A 26,648-nucleotide genomic window follows, 5' to 3' on the forward strand; every position below is an offset into this window, starting at 1 on the left:
TCAATATTAATTAAATTATATAAAAAATGATATTTGAATATAAATTAAAATGTAATTTATTCCTGTGATACAAATCTGATTTTTTTTTTTTTTTACTTGATTGATAGTCATGGTTTATACAAAAATATTAAGCAGCATAACTGTTATCAACGTTGATAATAATAAGAAATGTTTCTTGAGCAGCAAATCAGCCTATTAGGATGGTTTCTGAAGGATCACGTGACACTGAAGACTAAGTAATGATGCTAAAAATTCAGCTTTGCATCACAGGAATAAATTGCATTTTAAAATATATTACAGTTGAAAACAGCTAATTTAAATTGTAATAATATTTCACAATATTACAGTTTTTTTCTGTATTTTTTATCAAATAAATGCAGCCTTGGTGAGTTTAAAAGACTTAAAAAAAAAAACCTTTAAAAATCGTAATAATTCCTACCTTCTCACAGGTAGTGTATATTATACTTTTTGTGTTAGTGTTTGAATTTGTAAATGATACTCATGTTTGTATACGTATCAGGTTGTCCCTAAAGATTGAGCCACCAGCTACCAGCACACCTCGCACCACTGCCTCTAGAGAAGACCTCACAGGTGAGAAATGCATGCAGCCCACACACACTGACGCTAACCAGGCGTCATGCCATACTTCTCTTCTGAGTTGTTATCCTAACCAGATGCAGCCTTGACATGTGACAACATTTCGTTGGACGTTTGGATTTTATTTATGTTGCATCATGCTGGGTTTGCTCTGACCACAGTGCTCTCCCCAAAGCTGAACACCTTCAGTGTCACACGTTCTTGTTAATGATTAGTATGTCTGTTGTTTTTGTGACACAGGTCCAGATATATCTGCCTCACCGTTATGTGGTCGTCGTGGTAATGTTGAAGGTGCCCTGCCTAAAGTCCCGCCAACGCCACCCTCACCTCGGAACCTCATCACCTACGGACACAGGAAGTGCCACAGCCTCGGCTACAAGTGCGTTTGATACATATTCTCCATTCATTTGTTTACATCACTCACTCCTTTGTGTGTAGCTTAGTGCAATTCATTGAAACTCTCCTGTAGCATAAAGCAGTAACTTCCTGAAGAAGGATCTGCCTTGTACTTAGTTTCTACAAGCTCTATATGTGACATTCTTCTGGTTTCTTGCCAGATATGTCACTACTGATTAAGAAAACATTTCAATCTTTAACTTGACTTCATCTCTGTCCTGTGTGTGCTGCAGTTTTATCCACAAAACGAACACGGTGGAGTTTAAAAGCGCTACTTTCCCCAATGCCGGATCCAGACACCTGTTAGACGACAGCGTGCTGGAAAGCCACACTCCCACACGAGGACAGGCAGAGAGCTCAACACTGTCTAGCGGCATTTCACTGGGTATGAGACACACGCACAGAGCTACTGGATCATGGACTGGATCAGTCTTTTTATTCTTTATATGTCATGATCGTATGATTTCAGGAAGTAGTGAAGGGTCGGAGCTCAGTGAGGAGATGTCATGGCCTGCCTTTGAGAGGTGAGTCTTCTAAAGCATTCACACTTGCAAACACAGTCAAGGACAGTTACACGTGCACATACATGATCACATGCGTGAGTGCATATGGACACAGCATGTCATCATGGAACATGCTGGAATCTATCCTAACCCTCAGCACTCCCCACCAACCCTCCTGAACAGAGACTCTTCCAGTGCTTCTCTTCATCATCATCATCATCATCAAATTAATACAATCACTTTTCTCCAATACAGCTTTTGATTATTTGTTTAATCTGTAATTTATTGTTTATAATGCATTGACAATATCAGGTGTGACCATAAACCTGCTTTGAGACTTTAGTTTCCCATAACTGAACACCTGGGCTAAAACGAGCTTCAGCATGTGAATGTAAAAGGACCTTTGCACTAGAAAGTGTTTTTTGGCACAGAAGAGTGTGTTCTGTGACTCTCAGCTGCCTGTGCTTTCTCTTTAGTGCTCTACCTCTATTGTAGCTAATGAGATTAACTTCCTGTAACAGGAACAGAGTATAAGAGAGTCATTTGTGATGGCTGCTGCCTACCATGCTGCTTCAGGTGTACACAACCGCATCAGTGTACCCTAAATGCATGTCAAAGCCCCCTTTGTCTCCTTCTGTGTTCTAAAAAGGTTGCCTGATTTATTTATATATATATATAAGTAGGGAATTAATAAATTATAAATAATTATATTTTAATCAATTATATATCAATTTGACCATTTTGTGATTATCAAAATGAACCGTTAACCCTGCCCGTTTGGCCGGGTAATACAAGTGTCAATTCCGAAAGCCAATAGCTTTATTGATGGATAATGCACAATTTCTGTTTTTAAATATTTTAAGTAAAAATGCAGCATTTGTGTATATTTATTTATTTATTTATTTAATACATTTTGTTCTTGGTTCTCTGGAATATGTGATTCTGATTGGGCACAATTCTGTGAAAATCAGTCAAATATTTACAATAACGTTCAAAGTTTTTTTTTTTTTTTAATAAAAATGCTGTAAAAAATAATAATTAACAATTTAAAATACCTATTTTGTGTTATAATATTTGAAGGTTTTATTTATTCCTGTGATAAAAAGCTGAATTTTCAGCAGTCAGTATTCCAGCCTTCAGTGTGAAATGATCCATCCAAAAAACATATATTAAACAGTTTTTTAATATATTTAATTGTTTTAAATATATCTGTGATACATTTTTTTAGGATTCTTTGATGGATTTTATTTCGTTTTTATTAGGGATGCACTGAAATGAAAATTCTGGGCCGAAACCGAAATTTCTGGATGCACTTGGCCGAAAAACTGAAAACGAAAATGCTTTTTAATAATTGTTTTTTTTTTTAAATAATATAAAATAATTTTGTAAGACTTTTTAATTTAATGATACTGAATTTAAAAAATACAAGCCAATAAAATAACCACACGTTTATTGAAAGTAACAAAATACAATTTGACAGAAAATATATTAATATTAAATATCAATATTTTTTTTCCAGTTCTATTCAACAGAATCAGATTTAACTTTTTTTTTTTTTGACTAATTATCCAAATAATGTATAGTCCTACAAAGCTATTATTATCAGAGCATTTTTTCGGGAATCCTGCGGGATGGAAAACAAAATCACTATTGATCACGTGATTGGGACGGGACAGGAAAAAATGTCAGTGGGAGTGGGCGGGACCGGGAATCGTAATAACACTATGATACCCAACTTTATACACAAATATACCTTTTATATAAATAAACTATAAACTCTATATTTTAATTTTGAACTCCATTCTAGTTGCCCTGTCTCTTTGTGCTCTCCTCCTGTTTGCTTTGGTGTGGCTGGTTAAGTGAATGACGTACGCAGTCCGTGACAAACAGATCGTTAACGGCTGGTCTATGTGGTAATACAGTACATCGGGCAGGAAATCCAAACGCCCACCAATCATTCATCGACCTCAAATACGGCTTTTCATCTGAAAGATGTATGTAGTAACAACTTTACATGGCCGCTCAATCTAATGTTAACCTAGAGAAATGTGTGCTATATTCAAGTGTCTGTGTGGAAGCTGAACAGCAGCACGCTCACTGCAGGACAGATGGAGGCGCCGGTGCTCACTTGCTCTTAAAATACTCTGTAATTTTTAGTCATACAGGAAAAAAATAATACATCTTTCGAATCTGTAAAAACGAGTTTATTTGTGTGCACTCAGAATAACAACGCGCTTTCTGCCGTCTTGGTCTGTGAACTTGAGCGAGAAACTTCAAAACTCCGTGTATGAAAAATATATCTATAGAGTGAAATGTCTACTTTCAAATGAAAAAATTAATCAAATATAAAACGTGTGTTACCATGGATGATTTACATGAAATTGAATGTGTGTGCAATATACACTGTGCATTGTTTAAGCTGGCTTTCAGTTAAAATAACAAAAAAAACTACATTTTGGATTTTTATTCAACTAAAGTGGGCATGCTGTGATCTGTACTGTATGTTTTCACTGTAACTGACAGATTCCGGCCAAAATAACAACACGGGAGTGGGAGGGAATGGGAGTCATTCTTCCGGGATTGGGATGGGATGGGATTTTCCCCCAGGTTTTTCGTGGGATTGGGACGGGACGGGATTTTTTTTGTGGGAGTGGGATGGGAGAGTTTTGAAAATCCACTCCTGTGTCACCCTCTAATGTGAGCAGAACATAGCGGGGAGCAGATCGTGAGAAGCTAGCATCATTTTACCAGCGTTGCCCAGTACAGCGATACTACACCATGTTACAGCACAGTAGCACTATTGCAAACAGGAACAAGTATACTACATAGAAATTTACTTATTTGAGCGGACTTTGCTTTTCCGGTGAGCATGAGCAGTACACGAGCATTCGCATGGGCCATGAGCAAATCGACGAAACGCATATTCATATATGGGCGCGCTGATCACTGCCGGGCGGAGCATATATTTTAGGCTCATATTTTCTGCAGTTTTTTTACTTTCGGCCAAAAACGGCAAAATGGCATTTTCGGCGGATGAAATTTTGGTGCATCCCTAATTTTTATTTTATTTTATTTCATTTTTTTAGTCATTAGTAACTAGTGGGATATTATACAGTCCGCCGGTCATTTTCGCAAAATAAATGCTTGCCATCTTGTCACTTAATAGCTGGCTGACTGTATACTCTCCATTAGTTATATTAAATATAGTGACACTATATTGGTCATTGGCCACCCTGCTTTCTAGATATCACATGGGTTATTGAAAAACCTTTATCAGTTCACCACGTATTGTGTGCCAACCATTTGTTCAGACATGTTAGCCAGAGTCTTTAGACCATAGAAGGAGACAAAGAAAAAAGGTGCAGAGCTCTAGCACAGCCTGTACTGTGTGTTGTGTGTGAGGGCTGTGACTGACCACTGCCCCGCTATGACTGACACTCTACAGGACTCGATTCTACCACTCTCTGGGCCCCGTCAGCAGAGTGGGTCGCATTTCCTGCAGAGGAGCGCTCAGGCCCAGCAGGTAACTCAACAACCCTTCGACCCCCGCCGGGTCTCTCTCAGTCTGACTTACCCTGTACAACTGGGGAGCTATCGCCATCACAGTGTGTAGTGTGTGTTTTCTTACTGTGGAATCAGGTGGTGGGCTTTTCTGAATCACGTGTGTGATGTTGACTCTTATGCTGCAGTCGTGGCTTGTTGCTGCTAAGCCACTGAAGCATCTCTTCTGATAGCTCCTGCTTTCTGTTCTCCAAACGCACACAGCTCCTCTCACCTCTGCTGTAATAATGCCGCTTGCTGCAATGTTATAAAGAAACATATCATGGGAAAACAAAATGTTCCTCTTTTGAAATAAGGGTTTGAACGACTAATGCACCAAAAGCACCATCACTGTGAATGACTTGAATTAATTCTGTGCTAAAAATTCATAAAAAAATCAACACTCCATTAAACTCCGAATGTGTGATAATTCACTAGTTGTTAGATTGTCTAAATAATAGTAAACTAGTCATCCTCAAGGAGTAGTTTGCCTAAAATGAAAATTTGCTGAAAATCCACACACCCTAAGCCAATCCTAGATGTAAATTAGTTTGTTTCTTCATCTGAACAGATTTGGAGAAATGTAGCATTACATCACTTGCTCACCAGGGGATCTTCTGCAGTGAATGGGTGCCGTCAGAATGAGAGTTCAAACAGCTGATTAAAAACATCACAATAATTCACAAGTAATCCACACGACTCCAGTCCATCAATTAATGACTTGTGAAGCAAAAAGCTGCATGTTTGTAAGAAATAAATCCATCAATAAGGTGACTTTAAACCAGGGGTGCCCAAACTCGGTCCTGGAGGGCCAGTGTCCTGAAGAGTTTAGCTCCAACCCCAATTAAACACACCTGAACCAGCTAATCAAGCTCTTACTAGGCATACTAGAAACTTGAAGGCAGGTGTGTTGAGGCAAGTTGGAGCTAAACTCTGCAGGACACCGGCCCTCCAGGACCCGAGTTTGGGCACCCCTGCTTTAAACCATCGCTTATGGTAAAAATACGAGTCCATGATCCATAATAACACTTCCTCCAGTGAAAATGTCCATCCCCTGTTGTTCTCTCACATCAAAATCCACCGCCAAGACAAGTTTTTTTTTTTTTTTTTTTTTTACTGTTTTTGCTTGTAAACGGTGCTTGATCTGTGTATATTTTTCTCCTGATTCATACAAGAACTTTTTTCATTGGAGAAAACGATATTATGAATAGAGGACTCTTATTTTAGCTGAAAGCAATGGTTTGAAGTTAGAAATATCTTAATGATAGATGTTTGTTACAAACACACAGCTTGTGGATTACTTGCATGTGGATTGTTGTGATGTTTTTATCAGCTGTTTGGACTCTCATTCTGATGGCACCCATTCACTGCAAGTGATGTAATGCAAAATTTCTCCAAATCTGTTCCGATGGAAAAACAAACTCATCTTGGATGGCCTGAGGATGAGTACATTTTTAGCACATTTTCAGTTTTTGGTGAACTATTCCTTTAATGTCGAGATGAAGTGGAAGGTGAGATTGATTTGTGACAACTGTATTGTAACTATTTCCCAGTGAAGCAGCTCATCAAATAAGAATAACATGTAGGACAGGACTTGATCATCAGCTGTTGATTGGATTGTTAAAAGTAAGTGTTTGCATACAGCAGTAGATTCAGATATGAATGTGATTGGCTGAACTGCATCGTGGCCATGCATACCTCAGCAGAAACAGCCAGTTATGGCATTTTGATGACAAGTTCAGTAAATGGGTCCATCAGATGCAGTTCTTAGAGGCCGTTCACATTGGATGTGTTCCTGTGTTCAAAAACAACTAAATTGTAATTGTGAAAAAATGGAAAAGAGGCCTCTGAGTTTTTAAAAAGGTGCACAGAATGTGAACATGAACAGTTAAAAAAACCGAATAGTGCAGGATAACTGCCAGATGTTCAACAAATAAATAGACTAAAACGCTATAGAAGCTTAGATGAAGACCTTCAAATTCTGTAAATAATAAAGGGAACATTGCTCACAGCAGATGATTTGAAGTCTGACAGTAATTGTCTTGAAATTTATTATTGAATGTGGTGCATTTGTTACACAAGCAGTGCTCTGAAGGCCCCAGCGATGCTTTAAAAAGGGTCAATTTAATTTTGAGACTCAACCTAATACCACGTCAAATTGCACGTCAGTATTGCACGTCAAAGCACAGCACGATAAAACCCTCGCAGAGAGCATTTCTGTGTGGCTAAATTCGTCCCCTTTTAAAACTTCTACAAAAAACCAATTAAAAAATATAAATAAACGTAGATAAGCTAGTTCATAAATGAAACGCATATGGTGCTCATAGTTAACAAATGACCACCCAATTTTGCATAGCAACAATTTTTCTGTATTGTTATGCCGTTTACATCTGGAGAGATTACCCAATCATAACAGAGACCATCTACATATAGAAGTCTTAAAGGTGCAGTAGTCTAAAAAACAGGGTCTTTACAATATGAGAAAATGTAGAAAATGGTCATGGAAACAGAATTAAGGCTGTGTGTGGTCTAAAGTTTTTTTTTTTTTTAGCCAGCTGTGAGCGCTTCTGCGGCACAGCATTTTTTTTTTTTTTTTTTTAGTTGAGGCGCTTTGGTTACTATGATACAGAATATCCACTGAAGTAATGTGGCAGACGCAATGTGAATTAAATGTCGCAAGTATTATTTTTCATATTAATATTCATAATAGTTCGGGAATCCCATCTTGTACATACACGTATACTCGGAGACAAGCAATATAAACATCTCTTCCATTGTTGTTTAGTCGTAGTACAAGCAGAATGTGTGACATTCGGTCGGTGTGGTATTAGTCCCGCCCCTCCTCCACTGTGATTGGACGGCTGACTAAAACATGACAGTGAAGAGCGCTGCGTTTTACTTAAAGTTGAACATTCTTCAACTCTCGGCACAGAGAAAAAAACACCCGAGCGCTCAGCGTGAAAAAGACACACTCCTGGCTTTTTAAAAAGTACAGCGCTCCCTTTGAAAACAATTGAAAAAATATGCTAGCCTCGGGGAAAAACGCTTTGGTGGACATGCAGCCTAAGAAAACCTTCACTAAGTGGACTTTAAAATGCCACAAACATGTATTTATGAGCAGCATGCTGGTATACAGAAGTGTTAATGTCATACGTTAGAGGTTTTTTCTTTTTTATCCTACTGTAAGTGAAACTAAACTAAAGCCAATTCAGTGAGTCTGAAGGACCAGACAGTGAAATAATCTTTAAGTTTAAGGCAGTTGTTCTTTTATGTTTAGATTTAGAAATGAATAATAAAGGAATTTGTAGTTTTTTGTAGGTGGTAGAGTTGCTTTGTTTCTGTACTTGTGAAAAGAGAAAATGCTTCTGGGAGTATGCAGAAGCGGAGAAAAAAATAAGAGAAATATATATAAAAAAAAAAAAATGCATTTAACAGAAGTAAACAAATAGTTCACCTAAAACAGAAAATTATGTCATGATTTACTCACCCACAATCCAAATCAGTCACTTTCCTTACTGATGCAAAAAAAAAAAAAAAAAGTGTGTGTTGTATTCCAAGTCTTCTGAGGTCACACGGTAGCTTTGTGTAAGGAAACTAAAGTTGATATTCAGTGAGAATCTTGACTTCTGTCCAAGTTCTGCTTGGCAGGTTCATGAGAGTTCATAAATGAACTCTATTTTGAGTCAGATATTTTTTCAGTTCACAGTCTAAATGAGCAAATCAATGTTCTTGAATTCATATAATTGAATATATACATGTTTGAGTGACATGAGGTTGAATAAATGAGGACAGAATTTATTTTTGGGTGAACTATCCCTTTAAGACAGATTAGTCACTATTACCTTTTCAGTTTTTAACAGTTTACTCATTTGCTTTGTTTTTCTCTTTCAAACACCCTCACTTTCTTCACATCATAACTCTGGGGTGTGGCTTTTAAAATATGCTCACTTGGTTTATACGTTTATGTGTGTCTTTTTAAAAAGTGTTGCATGTCCCATGTGTCAGTTAAACCTGTGTGTGTGTGTGTGTGTGTGTGTGTAGCTCTGCAGAGTTGGAGGAGCTGGCGGTGCATCTGTACCCAGGAGCCATCACAGTTCAGGGGGTCTTACGCAGGAAAACAGTCCTCAAGGAGGGCAAGAAACCCACGGTGAGAGCACCACCGCCTCAGCTGTCTCCTGCCCAGATAATCTCCCTGTGATCTCACCCTCTTTTCCTTTCTTTTTTTAAAATGGTGCATTATTAGCAAACCAAAATAAAAAGGATCTTTATAAAAAAAAAAGAAAAGAAAGAGAAAAATTGTTACCCATACCTATTTATTGTTGACAAATGCAGTATAAAACTCTATTTTGATACATATTCATCTGACACGTGGAATAGTACACAATATTACATTAATATTACATTGTTATTCTACTGTTTTTGAATGAAGTCTCTTACACTCACGTTTTGATAAAAAATTTAAAAATAGTAATTTTGTGAAATAATATTGCAGTTTAAAACATTTAGTTTTTTGACGTCAAAGTCCAGTAAAGGTCTATTTTGATACATATGCATCTGATACTTGGTAAAAGCTAGCATGGAGAGTTTTTGTATTTTCATAGTAATATTAAGTTATCATTAATGTATGCATATTTCATTATTATTATATTATAACATGTTACCATTCTGAAGTCTGAGGTCTGTACGATTTTTTAAATGTTTTTGAAAGAAGTCTCCAATGCCCACTGCATTTATTTGATGAAAAATATACTATAAACGGTAATAGTGTGAAATACTATTAATCTAATTTACGCCTGTGATGTAAAGATGAATTTTCAGCATCATTACTCCAGTCTCCCGTGTCACATGATCCTTCAGAAATCAGTCTAATATGCTGGTTTGCTGCTCAAGAAACATTTCTTCTTATTATCATCAATGTTGAAAACTGCTTAATATTTTTGAAGAATCTGTGAGGCATTTTTTTTTTGATGAACAGACGAGTTCAAAAGAACAATTTATTTGAAATAGAATTTTTTGTGACATTATAAATGTTTTTACTGTCACTTTTGCTGAAAAAAAATCATACTCGTCCCAAAATTTTGAACTGTAGCGAATATTGCTTGATCATGATGACATTTTACTTTTTTACATTAAACAAATTTGGTTCTGTTGGATCACTACTTGATGTCCTATGTAAAATCAAAACCAGTTGGGATCCTTTGCTCAAGCGCGTTTCTCTGTCTGCACTCCTCCATCTCTGTCGTTATGTCTCTTCCCCTCTGCCCTCTCATCATAATCTGCTCTTTCATCTTTTGCTCTACAGTCTCTCTTAACTGTCAGTCATTGCTCCATTAGCCCCATCAAACTCAGCGGTTTCCTCAGAGAGTAGTGTGTGAACGGAGCCAAGGCAGTAAAAGATACTGCGTTGAAGTCCAGTAATGGGAGCTGAGAGGCCTTTTAAAACCCACATCTCCTGCACATATTTGATCTGCTACTAAATCTGCCTATCTCTGTATTTCTAGACCTTTTACTCAAGCTTGCACGTACATACACTGGATAACTACATGTTTGTACAGTTTGGGCTCCGTTTTGCATAAACGTATAATTAAGTGTATCATTCGGTTAATCTTGATTGATATGTTCAGATTTCTTCTTGGCCTTCTATTTTGTTTTGTGCTTGCTCAGGAAATGTGTCTCACACAAAAGCTTGATATATTATGCATAGCTGACATTGTAGGGATTTTGTGCTTATAAAAGTTAGTTTTATATTTCAGCCATGAAAATAAAGCACACTTATAGGCTGTGTATATGTGTGTGCCAGTGGTGTATGTGGTAGTCTTATGAAATAAATTGGATTGTTACACATTTACGTTAGAGTACCTTTAATTGAATTGAATTGAATTATTGTAAGTTAAGTGGTTGATAAATGTCTGTGGTCAATAGTTTGTTTATTTGCTTCTCTGCACTACCTCTGAGAAAGCTCTTCTGGTGTGGGTCTGTAAGCTTTAGTGTTTAGACTAATGTTTTGTCTCTCTCGGTTTCTCTTGTATTGTCTGTAGGTGGCAGCGTGGACTAAGTATTGGGTGGCTCTTTGTAGTACTCAGCTTTACTATTATCCTGCTAAGTCCCTCAAGGCCACAGAGAGGAAGCATGTACAGCAATGTACATCATGGTAGTAGTTATTGCACTTTTTTCTTTTCACTTTGGACTAATAAAACCTGAGGGCCCTCATTCCCACAATTTTCATAGTGGTGCGTCTGTGAGATTAGAACCGTGTGATTTTACCAGGGTTAGCGTACCGTATGCTCTACACAGTCCATGGGTGGTCCATCTGAAGCTGATGAAATGATGACACTCCTCATGTGAGAGGAAGAGAGCGTCACTGTGTCCTGCAGCCTGATGCGTCATCACATAATCACTTCAGTATGACACTGATGGGAGAATGCTTATACTAATATGTATACTAACTGTTCCTGTGAGCCAGGACCAGTTACACTGAACGGACTCAGTCAGACAGAAAGCCTTGGGTGGCGTTTGTAGAGATGTGATGCTGTCCAGGAGGTGTAGAGAGGGGAGGAAGAGTTGTTGGAGCCAGGAAGGATGCTAACAGCAGCATGCCAGATGACTGATTAATCAGGCTTCAGTGCTGAATGAGGGCAGCTGTTCGCAGTCATTGGATAATGAGATGGATGACATCACACATTACCAATAGCTATGTTTCCATCCAAAGATGCAAATTTAACTTATGCGCAAAACTGGAATATCGCATAAAACATTTGCGAATAAAGCACCGTTTCAATCCAACGAGTCAAAGAGAACAAATTCGTCACTTCCTGATAAACTGGCACTAAATATCTCTAAGAAAACTAGGAGAAGCCACTGATATAATACAACAATTTTTTATATGTAATAAATTACTTGTGCTTCAGAGAGAGCAGACGAAACACAATAAATGCGGTCATTGCTTTTAGAGGTGGATGCCTGCTGTTTGGGAACGCAGTCATGTAATACAGTAATTATACAGAAATACTTTGACAGACTTTCCTCAGGCATTTCAGAATGACCATAACAACCTATAGATGCTGTGAACGAGATCGGTCTGCTGGTTAGTCAAGTCATCCCGTCTCATAGCGCAAAGTCACATGACTTTTTCAATTCGCATGGTGGAATTTATTCGGTAAATGTGTTTCCACTAGCTACAGTGGTGTGAAAAAGTGTTGGCCCCCTTCCTGATTTCTTATTTTTTTTGCATGTTTGTCACACTTTAATGTTTCAGATCATCAAACTAATTTAAATATTAGTAAAAGATAACACAAGTGAACACAACATGCAGTTTTTAAATGAAGGTTTTTATTATTAAGGGAAAACAAAATCCAAAACTACATGACCCTGTGTGAAAAAGTGTTTGCCCCCTAAACCTAATAACTGGTTGGGCTACCCTTAGCAGCAACAACTGCAATCAAGCGTTTGCGATAACTTGCAATGAGTCTGTTACAGCGCTGTGGAGGAATTTTGGTCCACTCATCTATGCAGAATTGTTGTAATTCAGGCACATTGGAGGGTTTTTGAGCATGAACCGCCTTTTTAAGGTCATATCTGAAACATTAAAGTGTGACAAACATGCAAAAAAAAGGGGGCCAAAACTTTTTCACACCACTATGTTTCCATCACCCTATTTTAATGCGCATTTTGAAGTATCGCACGAGAAACGAGTGATGGAAACGCCAAATTTCAAATAAAAATCCCTTAATTCGCAAAAAAGTTTTTACGCTCGCTTGAGGTGGTTTTTGACTTGTGCGAAAAACGGTTGATGCGAATAATGGGAGATGGAAATGCATTTTGCGAATAAATTCCTCCATGCGCATCAAAAAAGTCACGTGACTTTACGCTATGGGACGGCAAAACCTGACTAACCAGCGGACCGATCTCATTCCACAGCATCTGAAATGTTGTTATGGTCATTCGGAAATGCCCGAGTAAAGTCTGTCATCAAAGTATCTCTGTATAATTGCCTCCCAGAAATGTCTTGCACGACTGCGTTCCCAAACAGCAGCATCCACCTCCGATAGCAATGACCGCATTCATTGGGTTTCGTCTGCTCGCTCTGAGGCAAAAGTAATTTATTATATATGAAAATTATTATATTCTCCTATTTTTTTTTTTGTGATTTATAGTGCCAGTTTCTCAGGAAGAGACGATTCTGTTCTCTTTGACTTGTTGGATGGAAACGATGCTTGTTCGCAAATGTTTTATGCGATATTCCAGTTTTGCGCATAAGTTAAATTTGCAACTTTGGATGGAAACCCGGCTATTGTAGTTTATGCTACTTTTTTCTTATCGGATAAAAAGTTTATCCTACTCAATTGTGCGCATAAGTTTTTTTTTAGAATTTTTAGAATTTATGCACATCTTGGCGTTTCCATTCAGGGTTTTTTTATGCGATAATCCAAATAGGATTACAAATAGATGGAAACATAGCTAGTGTTAATGAGAAGCACATGTCACTATCAAATACACATACACTAAGGCCTGGGACACACTAGACTATTTTCAAATCTTAAACGATTTTAAAACCATGGGAGACCACAGACATAATCCTCTGAGCACGCACACTAGACGATTTGACCAGACCGTGTTGTCGATTGTAGGAACGATTGATCATGTTTGATCTCGCGAGTGATCAATCGTGATCAATCGTATGATGTGGATATTAATTCAATATTAATAACAACAACAATAGGTAGTAGTATTAATAATAATAATAGTACATTTTCAATATAAATTCATTTCTATAAGAATTGTAATGCTGTTTAAATGTTTATGTTAAATGAAAATTAGATTAGAAGCATTTAATATTTGGACCCTAATTTATAATTATTTTATTTTCAGTATAGTAATAGTAATAATAATAATAAAAATAATACATTAATATAATTTCAAATTAAATACATTTCTATAAGAAATATAATTTGATTAGAAGTTTTTTGATTTTAATATTAATAATTCGAATTAAATTATTTTATACAAATTGTAATGTAATTTATATAATTTATAATATTTATATAGTACAAAAAAATTGATTGCCACTTTTTTATATTTTGACTAATTTTCTTTTTAATAATAATAATAATAGTAGTAGTAGTAGTAGTAGTATTTCAAGTTAATTGAATTTCTATACAAGTTGCAATGCCATTAATATAAATTGTAATTAAAATTTGTATATTTGGAAAAAAAGAATATTAGAAGCATTTTAATATTTTGACTGCAATGTTCAGTTTTTAATACAAATAATAATACCAGTATTTCAAAATAATTAATTTCTGTACAAATTGTAAAGCTATTAATATGTGTAATAATTTTTTTTTATATTGAATTAAAAAATAATAATTCTAGAAGCATTTGAATATTTTGACTATTTTCCACAGTTCAAGTCTACCGCCAGCAAAAGTGTTTCTGTTTTGGGCTTAATGGCCATGATGGCAGATGACCCGGAGCATCCCGACGTCTTTCTGCTGACTGACTCTGAGCACGGTAAGACAGCTAATCACAAGCCTTGTACTCTGACAGCAAACAATCGCAAGCCTCAATCAAAGAGCGACACCCTATCACAGAAATAAAGCCTATTGCAAAACATCTATTCAGTCTATACTGAGAAAAGATTGACTATTTATCTGTATATGATAATATGCAATTATCTGCAATTATTTGTTTGTGTGCTGTCAGGAAACTCATATAAGTTCCAAGCAGGGAACAGAATGAACGCTCTGCTGTGGTTCAAACACTTGAGTGCAGCTTGTCAAAGCAACAGGCAACAGGTGAGTGTGTGTGTGTGTGTGTGTGTGTGTATTTATTCAGCTTCGAGCGTTATTTAACTCAGTTTTCTTTGTAGAGAAAATGCACCACATAAAGCCATTTAGTGCCCTTCGGTGTGCACTCAGTGTTCAGAGCGTTTCCATGCAAGGGCTGCATTTTTAAGCTAAATTGTAGATGTTAATTGCTCCTCTGGAGATGCTATTGTGTTGAAATCCTTTGAGTTCAGTAAATGTGGTTACATTTTGCTCTAACCTTCTTTTCTGAAGCAGCAAATCATTAACACCGTTTCAGTGGGATGTATTAAATTAACAGCATTTCACATAATGGCTTTTTGAAACCTGTTGTTTCCAAATGCACCGGTCGGACCGACCTACAAAACCTTGTTCTGCCAGCAGGTGTTTAGGTCTTCATTAAACTGAGCAATGGCACTGCCCTCTAGTGCTTGATCTGTACTACACACTTCCTGTCAAGTGCAGTGTTGGAGAAGCTAGTTTGAAAGGAGCTATTCATTATTTACAATAGTTAAACTACAGTCAAGCTACTCTTTTTAAAAAGATGTTAACTACATTGCAATCTAGAACTACAGAAATTAGCTAACAACACTGAAGCCGTTTAGGTGATGGCTTTTTAAATATGGGCCTGTAGTTATCAGGTCATGATATATTATCCAGTTTAATCAGCACTATATTTCTCTGGCCCAAAATTATGTTTTTTTTCATGAATTAATTCATTTTGAGGTACTAAATTAAACTTAAACATAAATTTATCATATTAAAACGCTCTGTCTGAGCGTTTTAATATGCTTTCCTACCTGCCTGTCAACATATGTATTATCAAACCTCTGCACACCCTGTTCAGGCAGACAGGATACGTCATCAGCACGTTCACGCACGCTGTGCAGACAGAGTGAGAATGGCAGACAAACATCAATAACCCGATCTTCCTCCCTGGTATTGTAGCACTTTTAAAGTGTTCTCACCGATGAACGATACATGATGTAGCCCAGCGGTTAATCCAGTCCTCACGCCAGCTCGTTAGAAGTGAGCTACGTGCATGAACTGTGTTCCGATCGATATGATCCCTACACAGTGTTCATTGCTCCCTACTCCCTGAGCAGGGGAAATCCATTGAAGTTTACTTCACTTCGGAACATGGGCTGGAATTGAGAACCGCTGATGTAGCCTATTGTAGAAATGTTGTCTCTGGTCTGTGAGTGTAAATGCGTTCAGGGGGTGTGGCTTTGGACGGCGATTGCAGGGAGGGTGGGACGTTCGCTTTCAGTGCTATCAGGCTAAAGTTATAATTTTCCAAGATCTCCTACTGCACCTTTAAAATGTATTATTATGTATTATTTACATTTTACAATAAAAAAGTATTTTATTTTTTAATTGTTATATTTGCAGACACTAGTTGGTGCATATTTTGATTCCACTCAAACTGTGAATAACTTATCGTGCATTAATTATAATCATAAACATAACCTTTTTTTGCATTTGTAAACTATTTTAAGATCTTTGATTGTTTGGAGTTCCTCATGGAACTTTTTCTTCAAACTTTCTCTAGAGTGCTCGCCATCCGAAATAGATGGCTAGTAGATATCAGTACAGGATCTTGTGAAATCATACATATCCCTTTGAGGGTTTCTCATTGTCACTTTCTCTTTTTCCATTTCAGGTCCCAGCGAATCTAATGTCCTTTGAATGAGTGAAACCAGGGCGAATCAAACACGGCTGGATGACAGGAGAGCAGAGGAATATGAAGATCGCTGGGGAACGAGGAGAGGCCAGGGACGAATAAAAGAGCAAATTACTCGTGTTTTGTGTGTGTTGGAGCTTTTCCACTGCCATCACCCAGCCTGAACCCCACAGCAAACTCCTTGAGCACCACTGCCTTAACAAGCAGAGTATGTGTATGTGTATGTGTGTGTGTGTGTGTGTGTGTGAAAGAGAGAGTGAAGCGACGCCCCCAGCAGCAATGGTGTCCCTTCCGCTGGTTTGACCCGAAAGGACCTGATTCCTTCTTCCTTTTACATTTTATTTACACTTCCTGCATCTTCCATCCGATTCCCAGCCAGCGAGGAACTTGGAATCTTCTTGGGCTCTTCTTGAAGGACTCTTCTTGGACCTCTGGAGTTTGTTTACTCCTTCTTTACCTTCTTTGTTGCTTGAGTTTTATGTATTAACTGGTTGTAAATCTAATCAGCGCTCCTCCTTCTTTGACGAAACGCACACAGGAATCTCTCCGGTTTTGCAGATCGATCCTCAAACACTCACACAAGACGGTGATTGCGTCTTCAGACACTTGAGTTAAGGCTAATGCAAGCATGACACAAGATTTTAACACAAACAGGTTTCAACTGCAGCAAATGGAAGTCCCTCATTTATTAAAACACAACTCCGAAAGGGCTCCGATACTCCATGAATTCCAGATGAAGAGAAACTCTTTATCTTCTGAATGTCTCCTTCAGTTTTTTCTATTCAACCTCTTGTGCTCTTTTATGGATTCTCCAGCCATCTTTTTTAGCTCATATCAACACAAACACACACACAAAAATGTCTGTTTTGCTAGAAGGCAACTAAGATGTTCAAAACAAGGGTGTGTGGGAAGAAAGATTGAGAATGGAAGAGCTCATCAAGCAGGAACAACAAGATGTTTGAAGTCACTCCTTTATGGTAAGACTCGTACAGCTTCAAAACATCTGCAATAAGCACACCGGTTTACACAAGTTCAGTCAAACGGTAAAAGAATCATCTTTGAGGACACACTCCTACATAAACACACTTTTCAAGCTGTGAATGTTAGTGGGCGCAGACGTCAGTTGGTTTACATCTTCAAACTTGTATTTAGTCCCATTATATTTCGTTTTTTTCCCAGTCTACCAGTGGTTTTCCAATGGAATGGTGGGAATCGGAGCAGGAGATAAGGCGGTTGTGTTTTCTGCCGCATCAGTGGCCCACTGCTATTTTTATGTTTTATGTTTTGTTTTAATGTGGTTTTATTATTTTATTTCAGTATTACTGGGATAGTTGCACATGTCTAGACTGTTTTAATTGTCTGTTACATTAACATGTTTTGTATGATTTTGTCATTTTCATTTTGAAAGTAACGCCACCTTGACTTGGTTTTCGTGGGATGTTTTCTTCTCATTGAGCCATTAAGGTTCTTGTTTGCTCATTTAGTTAACAGCTTTATCAGTTTCTATTGGGAACAAGAGATGTCTGCTAAGCTCAGAACAAATGATTAACGTTCTTGCGGCGTCATGAAGCAGGAGGCCTTATCCGCCAGACCAGGATGTCTCAGGACGTTCGATTAGATGGGTCCATCTTTATCTTTCCATTTCACTTGATCCTGTTCTTCTGTATTTCACGGAGCAGTGTATTTTTCCAGGCTCGGCTCTACTGTTTCCAGTCGGGTGGAACATCATATTGAGATTCAAAGTCTTGTTCCCAACACAAGATCTTGGGTAATGAAGGACATGAATCCAACTTTGCTTCGTCCAAGTGCTGTGGCGTCTTTGTTTGACTGACGATAATAAGCCAAATTTACATAAATGGTTATTGAGGAATTGGCAACTGGTTTATACTCGTTCTCGCCAGTTCTCACCATTTGCTTTGTGGTTGTTTTTGTATGGGATTGAGTGGAGATGATTGGATGCTGAGGTCGAGGGTGGGAAACTGGACACCTTGCGTTGCTTGTCTTCTTAAAACAATATTTTTGTAAGCTATCTTTAACCTAAAAGGGAGGATTTTATAGGAAATGGGGCGTTCAGCACAGGCAATACTGGGACATTTGAGAAATGCTGGTTTTGACCGGTTAGCAGATCTGGAGTAGTTTTTGTTTACACGCGTTTGTATCGTTCTGAGCCTTTAATATCAGGTATTAGCACTTTGGGTTGTGAAAAGCTCTGAGATGAGGGGAAAATAGCTATGGAAGTCAATCAGCAAAATGAGCCGCTCGAAAACCTGTCGACAAAGTGCTTACGTGATAAATGAACATGAATGTTGTTTTGGTTCAAGCTGTGAAAGTCCTGTGAGGCTGGATTGTCATTTTTGAGCCGTCGTGAAAGCACAGGCAGAGAAGTTTCGGGCGATCCTGACCAACCACTTGTACTTGGCTCCAAGAATTAAAGGAGAAAGGTGTTGAAATGGGAATTTTGCTTAATAAACAGTGGAACATCACACCAGACATTCTACTGATATGAGTTATGCATCTTGACAAGTCTCCAGCCTTTTCCAGCAGGGATTTGGACCCAAGTAAATTATGATACTGGCTGGTTCTGTGGCATTTTCTCGCTTTATTTCTCTAAAATGTTCCTTAGACATGGATGACGGTTGACGGTATGGAATAGTAAGAGCAAGAAACTGCGTGTGGTTAATAAATGGAGACAGAAGAATGGTGGGAAACGTGACTAAGCTGCTTCTGTTATCTACTACATGTCTACTTTTCTGGATTGTTTTTGTTCCAGTTGTTTATTATTTCACACTACATCTCTTTCTCTCTGACTCTCCCTTTTTTTCATGAACAATAATGAAATTTATTAAATTGTCTATGACATTTATTTCATGGATGTTTCTTTTTCTTTTTTTACCCCCTAACTGCAGTTATGTTAAATGTTATTTTTGTTCCTGGTTTGTCTTTTTTTTATTTCTCCTTTACAGTTAATGTTATGTTCAGTCTTTTCATTGAAATTCTCTATATCTCTACATACTTTGTACTATTCGGTTTCACTGTCTTTATATTTATAGTGCGTATGATATCATACTGTACACACACACACACACAGACGTGATATTGACAGATGAACTTCTCATCTTCTCTGCCGCTTTCTTTGGCTGTTTGAACTTCACCGTATCACTTGTTTTATGTGGTGGTGTATTACAACAGACTAATACAGGTTTGTAGTGAGTTGTTTAAGAAATGAATTTGCTTGTGTGTGTGTGCGTGTGTCTCACTCTGTGCCATCCTGTGTGACCTGCTCCCACCCACCTTATCTCCTCCCTGTCTGACCCCACGCCGGCTGGGACCCATGACCCAGGGAAGCGCTATGACCTTTGACCTGAGAGATGTGCTCCTAGGTTCCAGACAGGACAAAACTAATAAACACTTTTGGTTGTATGTTTTTTAATCCAGTGGTCCCGGTGTCTTCTTTTGGCTGAGGATGTGGCTTTATTCAGAATGTACTTACTGCAAGGCATCCCACAATGCATTGCAATTACGTAATCATCAGTCATGATTTTTAACATCTCTTTGCCGAGTCGATATTTGATCAGAGTTAATGTAGTTTTCAATTTTATCTTTTGTTTAATTTACATTTTTCATTTTTTAGTATTTAATTGCTACAGTATCTGACTTCATTTCAAAATGTTTAATGCCATTCAATTTCTCAGCACAATCCAGTGTTATTTTTATCTAGTGGCATTTTCATATAGCCTGTAGGTTGCTACATTTTATTATATCATTTAATTGTTGATATAATTGGCTTTGTTTTTTAGTTGTGAATGTATTTGTGACTTCCTATTACTTTCATCTGATGCTGTAAAGCACATTGGTCAGCTGCTGCTGTTGTTAATGGTGCTATATAAATAAATTCAACTCGAAACTTGAACCTACTTAGTTTTATAATATACTGTACCAGGTATCTAGTTTACATTTTTATTTCGGTAATGAAAATGTTTACAATTAATTGTTGTTTTAGTTTTCATTAATAATGACTGCAGCACTAGAACCAGAGTTAAGACAGTTTACAGCAACTGGCCAGTCTCTGATGCTTTCACTGAATTAAGCATGTAACAATGAGGTAATGTGACTGCAATGTACCATATTACTAATATGTATTGTTGCTTACTGTATACAGTTTCACATAGTAAGGAAAATAACCAGTGTATATACTACAAGCAGCATGCTAGATTTCATTCTGAACATCATCTACCTGAGCCAGTGGTAAAAATCAGTAGTCTCTACTGTTAAAGCGATTCTTTATAAATCTCTGCATCTAGATGTACTGCTCTACTTTTAAATGCATGAACCTTTGTCTTTCAGTGGGGTATTTTTAGCTGCATTTACAGTGTACAGCAAACTGTGCTGCTCAAGGAAGATACATGAGGAGATGGAGGAGGACAGTGTTTTTGTTTGAAAGAGCTACATTTTACCCAGAAAGGGCTTCACTGGAAAGGTTTTGTTTTGAGTTTTGCTACAATTCCCCAGGCTAATGCTAGGACAGAGGGTGGGGTATAGGACAGCTGTCAAGCTCTAAGAAGGACAATATAGTCATATGAGAGTTTTTTGTGAGGATTCGACTAATTAGTCTTTCAAAAAACAAAAAAAAATTATGTTCTAGCTTGATGGCTGCATTCAGTTTTGTTGCATTTCAGACAATTGTGTAGGAAGAAAGAAAGAAATGAATGAATGTTTGGAAGAGCATGACTCACAAGTGTGAGTAATTGACAGAATTTTGGTTTTTGGATAAAAGAAGGGTTAGTGATAGTTTACCCAAAAATGAAATTCCTGTCATCATTTACTCACCCTCAAGTTTTTTCAAACCTATATGAACTACTTTCTTCTGCAAAACAAAAGATATTTTGAATAATGTGTGTATCCAAACAGTTGCTGCATGGTAGCCATTGACTTGCATAGTATTTTCCCCCCTACTATGGACAATGGCTACCAGCAACTGTTTGGTAACCCACATTCTTCAAAACTTCACATTCTTGTGTTCAGCACAGTAGGCTTGGAATGACGTTTGGGTGAGTAAATGATGATTGAATTTGCCATATTTTTGGTAAATTATTCCTTTAAGGGGTAGTTACCCAAAAATTGTAATCCTGCCATGTACTCACCCTCATGACCTTCAAGTTATTTTAAGAAAAAAGTCTCAAGGTCTGTTTTCTCTCTCTCTCTCGCTCTTCTTTCTTTCTTTCCTTCTTTATATAATGGAAGTCAATGAAAACCAAAACTGTTTGATTATTAACATTATTTGAAATAACTTTTGTGTTCCACAAAGTCGACTAGGTTTGGAACGACATGAAGGGTGAGTAGAATTTACATTGTTGCCACATGACACGATAACATAAGGACTGTTATGGCTCGATGTTATTAAAACCCCTTAACTGTCACCGTCCCGCCAGCGGGACGCCTAAGTTTACTTCAATATATTACAATTAAATCCTAATCTAATCATGACAAACTATATATCATTGGAAAGGTCTAAGACTCCTAAACAGATATTTTCCCACTGTTTGTTGTTAAAAATTATGTAGAAACAGTAGGCTAATAGATTAATATATGACAAGAGTGCACCTCAAAACGTATACATCATAACAGGAGTTCTGACCTTTGTCACAAAAATTCTTTTTCGTTTCCTTTTTTCATATCACACGTTTTAGTAATCATCATAAATTATATATCATTTGAAAGCTTCAAACCTCAAAATTCATCCTGTGAAAACCATTTTGAAATCGGACATTGCATTGCCATGAAAACATAAAAATAGTACTTTAAATCTTTTAGCGGCCTCCTCCCCCTTAGTGGGAGGAGTCATATAACAAAATGTATTACGGTATTTTAGAATCAAATCTTGACAAAATACATATCGTTGGAAAGGTCAGAGACTCAAGATTATTTTGAGATGGAAGTAATATTGAGAGAGAAATGTAAACATTTGTGACAGAAAAAAAATGCATCCAAAAAAATTCAATGGAGTTTGGGTATCACCCAATGGCTATTTTTGGTATTACGCCTAAACAAAATTGCACACCTCCATTTTTTTTTATATCAACTTCAAATTTGAACCGCAACTTATTTAGACATATGGCTTTAATTTTATAGCAATTTTGGACTAAAACCTATTTTTTAAATATTTATTTTATATAAAGTAATATAAAAATAGTACAGCACATTTTCTTTACAGTAAACAAACTTTTTATACTTTCATTTTTTGAAATGATTTTGATTCTGCAATAATCTGCTGATTGTCTTCAAGAGAAAATATGTATATATAAATACATTATATATATATATATGTGCATGTATATAAACCTATGTCATCAACTATTGTGCATAATAAATTGTGCGTTTGAATTAAATATGTATATGCTTATAGTATAGAAATGTTGCGTTAATTCGAAATTTGTGACATTTGAAACATCAGCCGGAATTCTTATCTGCCCCCCACACACGCCCGGACACTACAAGTCCGTTTTCACTTTAAAGGGGTCATATGATGCTTTTTTAAAGATCATTATTTTGTGTATTTGGTGTAACAGAATATGTTGACATGCTTTAATGTTCAAAAAACACATTATTTTTCAAATACTCTACATTATTGTAGGTCCTCTATGCCCCGCCTCTCTCAAACGCTTTGTTTTCTACAAAGTCCCTCCTTCCGACAAGCACTGATTGCTTCAAAACTAACTGCGGTTACTGAAACCACGCCTTCTTTCTTTGCGTGCACATTTGGGCGCATTATGCAAATATTTCCACATAGTGAGGTAGACATGTGGGGGCGTGTTAGAACGAGCCGTTTTAGGGGGGCGTGGCAGAGTCTTAACTTTGATAAAGAATATCTCTTTGGTTTTGAGACTTTAGTCTTTGCAACTTCAGGGATCTTATCTATGCACAATCAGCTTGTCACACTCCAAAGAGAAAGGCAAACTTGAAATCGCATCATATGACCCCTTTAAGACGCGAAGGGTTAGGTTTGCTGCTGGTGTGAATGCAGTCTTCTCAGGAAGGTCCGCACAGAGAGTCAGACACACGGGCAGTAATGAATAGAGCCTGACCCGCAGGCGGCTGGATATTGACGATAAACGTGTCTTGAGCGCTAGAGACTGGCCGTGGGGGGTTTTCCCGTGGAAAGGTTTCGTTAGTAGCGCTAGGGTGAGTCGATGCTTTTAAATGTCACGGTTTCACTGTTAGCCTCTTAGCAGTGCGGATAGGCTGTGACTAAAAACGAGGACTTCAACTCACTAACAGCAACTGCAGACACTCATATATAGAGGTACACCTACGGTGAGCTCACAAATGTGTCGTTGGATTATATCTGTGGTTATTTCATCGCTATAATATGAAGAAAACGAGGGACTTGTGAGCTAGCTGTGGCTAACCGCCGTTAGCACTCTCGCTTATAAAATACATAGAGCGAGGCGAGCGCTCAATTTCACACACATTTCTATTCAGTTGAACAAACTTCTATTTGTGTAAATGTCATAAGTCCGTATTAGGTGTGTTTAAACTCATGACAGCAGCGGTCCAGTCTGACCGTCTTAAATGTAACAGCTGGTCTATTTGCATGTGGAGCTGTACACTTGGAGCTGTTTGTTTAGCAGGTGTGATAGATGCGTGTAGCTGGAGTTGATATGAATGGCTGATTGTGCATCATTAGTGCCTGCGTGGACAGGATGTGCTGCAGGCTGTGAGGCACCCAGTCTCATGATGAATGTGCACTTGCTCACCTGCGTGTGTCTGATAAGGAGATGCATGTCTTCACTTGACGAAAGGCCAGAGATCTGCAGTGATCTAGGCTGGTGTGTGAGACTCAGGGCTTGTTGCATGGATAATACACATTCTGTGTGTGACTGCTCTTCTCTGTTAGAGGTTCATGTTAGAAGAAGAGCACTGCTCCTCGTGGGAGGCGTGAGATCTCTGGAGTCCTGTGCTTCTGCCCTGTATGGACCCTTTTTGACATTTTCAGGTTTCTCGGAAGCAGAAATCATCATAGTTGGGTAAACTTCTGTAGTGGTGAACGGAAGCTACAACAGATATCATTGTTGCATTCCCATGCACTCCAATAGCAAAAGACAGAAAAATACAAGATAGTGTTTCTATGACTTTCTAAAAGGAAAAATGAGAGAGAGATTGATTGCAGTTGACAGAAGAGAGAATGATTTTGCTGTCACTTCCTCAGGCATTGTATAAGAAGCACTAATGCAGCAGTGTTAACTAGTTTACTGTCAGGTTTCAGTATTTTTAAAGAAATTAATATTTTATTTAGCTAGGATCATTTAATTGACCAAAAAAAAATTGTTTATTGTTACAAAATTTCTATTTCAATTAAATGCTGTTCTTTTGTACTTATATAATCTTCAATAAATGTGTCACGGTTTCCATAAAAACAAGCAGCCCAACTGTTTCAGCTTTGATGATAAGAAGAAATTCTTAATAATTAAGAATTTAGAATAAGAATTTCTCGAGCAGCCAGTTGAGTAATGATGCTGAAAATTCAGCTTTGACATCACGGGAATAAATTACGTTGTAAAATATATTGAAGTAGGTATATTGAAACAGCTTGGACTTAATATTGGCAGTCTTGGAATACCACTTGACCAAACCAATTCGACAAGCGGAACTGCAATAATAGCTGAAAATTATACAGCTATAATGAAACACCATGACGGATAACTTGACCTTGGTGGCATATTTAAATAAACAGAATTTGCAACATTCAGTGCATCACACAAAACCCGTTTATATGTTTTCAAGGCATAAAAGTGCATGCACATAATATAAGATTTAGTGGTCTGAAACTCTCAAACGGGCTCCATCAGAACATCCTTAATATTGATCCCTGGATGAGCACTTGTCATGTGACTCCAGTCTAAAGAAATGTATGTTTTTGCACTTCACAAAGGCACCAGAGAGTGTCAATGCAGATCAGTATAGCATTAGGGGGAGGAAAAAAATACAAACTTAGCATTGTGATTTTTGTCTCATGTAATGTTCTATAATCAACGCTATGTATTTTGTGGATGTCTGCCTTTATGCCATTGTCATGAGTGGGCTGATCCCACATACTAGATGTAAGAGTGCAGAGCACAGTAGTAAATGTGTATGTGTTTAGTAGAAGTCTTTGGAGTGGCAGCGCTCTCCAATAAGCCCCAGGCTGAGATCAGGAAGTGGTGAGAGAGTGTTGAGCTGTGTTTGCCAGGGCTCAGTACCGCAGTGTGTTTGAGCCGAGATTCTGCTGCTTCTGCTTGGCGGCTCTTTCACTTTATTTTAGACCCTGAGATCCATCGGGAATGTTGCATGTGTTTGAGGCTGTTCATATTGATTGCTGGCATTTGTTGTATTTTTGTTGAGTTTTTCCTTTTGTGAGCAGTGGAACTAAAGGTTTTGAAGTTTGCCATCTTTGGGTTTGTTTAAATAGATCTTTAATTGATATCAAAATGTAGTTATGGCCTCTGTTTGTTGTTATAAGACAGATTGTCAGTGTAATTTTTCCTTGAACATGAAGCATTTAGAGTAAGATTCATCACAGTAATAATGTGTTTGTATACTTTGACAAATTCATGTTTTATACGCTACCATTCAGAAGTTTGGGGTCAGTAAGATTTTTTTTTATTTAGCAAGGACGCATTCAATTGAAAAAAATGTGACCGTAAACACTTATACATTGTTACAAAGCATACATTTAAAAGAAATGCTGTCATTTTGAACTTACTATTCATCAAAGAATCCTGAAAAGAAAATGTATCATGATTTCCACAAAAAATATTAACCGCACAAAATTCAGCTTTGCCATCACAGGAATAAATTACATTTTAAAATATTTTAAAATAGAAAACTTTGTTACTTTAAATAATTTGAATAATATTTAACATTATTAAATTTCTTTACTGTATTTTTTATCAAATAAAATTATAGACTTTTTAAAAAAAACATTAAAACAAAAATCTTTCTGACCCCAAACTTTTGGACGATAGTGTATGTACCAGGTTCAGTGACAAATAAATGTGTCCATGATAAAGAAAAGGAAAAATCTAGTTTAAAACACGTGCCAGTTTATTAAAAATGTACTCTTTGTATTCACTTTATTGTCATTTAAAA

General features: G+C 37.3%; 2 protein-coding genes across 2 annotated transcripts in view; both read left to right on the forward strand.

Moving 5' to 3' along the window:
* Nucleotides 1-18,539, forward strand: part of ralgps2 (Ral GEF with PH domain and SH3 binding motif 2) — an 85,300-nt gene extending 66,761 nt beyond the window's left edge. The window contains exons 9-18 of the mRNA XM_016289046.1: nucleotides 521-591; nucleotides 838-976; nucleotides 1,227-1,378; nucleotides 1,463-1,517; nucleotides 4,942-5,019; nucleotides 9,078-9,183; nucleotides 11,075-11,167; nucleotides 14,441-14,546; nucleotides 14,739-14,830; nucleotides 16,503-18,539. Of these exons, the coding sequence (XP_016144532.1) occupies nucleotides 521-591; nucleotides 838-976; nucleotides 1,227-1,378; nucleotides 1,463-1,517; nucleotides 4,942-5,019; nucleotides 9,078-9,183; nucleotides 11,075-11,167; nucleotides 14,441-14,546; nucleotides 14,739-14,830; nucleotides 16,503-16,532 (922 nt within the window). The 3' untranslated portion in view covers nucleotides 16,533-18,539. The remainder of the gene's footprint in view (nucleotides 1-520; nucleotides 592-837; nucleotides 977-1,226; nucleotides 1,379-1,462; nucleotides 1,518-4,941; nucleotides 5,020-9,077; nucleotides 9,184-11,074; nucleotides 11,168-14,440; nucleotides 14,547-14,738; nucleotides 14,831-16,502) is intronic.
* A 4,988-nt stretch (nucleotides 18,540-23,527) lies between these two features.
* Nucleotides 23,528-26,648, forward strand: part of LOC107597857 (glycosaminoglycan xylosylkinase-like) — a 32,214-nt gene continuing 29,093 nt past the window's right edge. Inside the window, exon 1 of the mRNA XM_016289050.1 lies at nucleotides 23,528-23,702. The gene's annotated coding sequence lies outside the window, so the exon portion shown is untranslated. The remainder of the gene's footprint in view (nucleotides 23,703-26,648) is intronic.

The sequence above is a fragment of the Sinocyclocheilus grahami genome, unplaced genomic scaffold (genome assembly GCF_001515645.1).
Source record: "Sinocyclocheilus grahami isolate Dianchi unplaced genomic scaffold, SAMN03320097.WGS_v1.1 scaffold239.1, whole genome shotgun sequence".
In the NCBI taxonomy this organism is placed as follows: domain Eukaryota; kingdom Metazoa; phylum Chordata; class Actinopteri; order Cypriniformes; family Cyprinidae; genus Sinocyclocheilus; species Sinocyclocheilus grahami.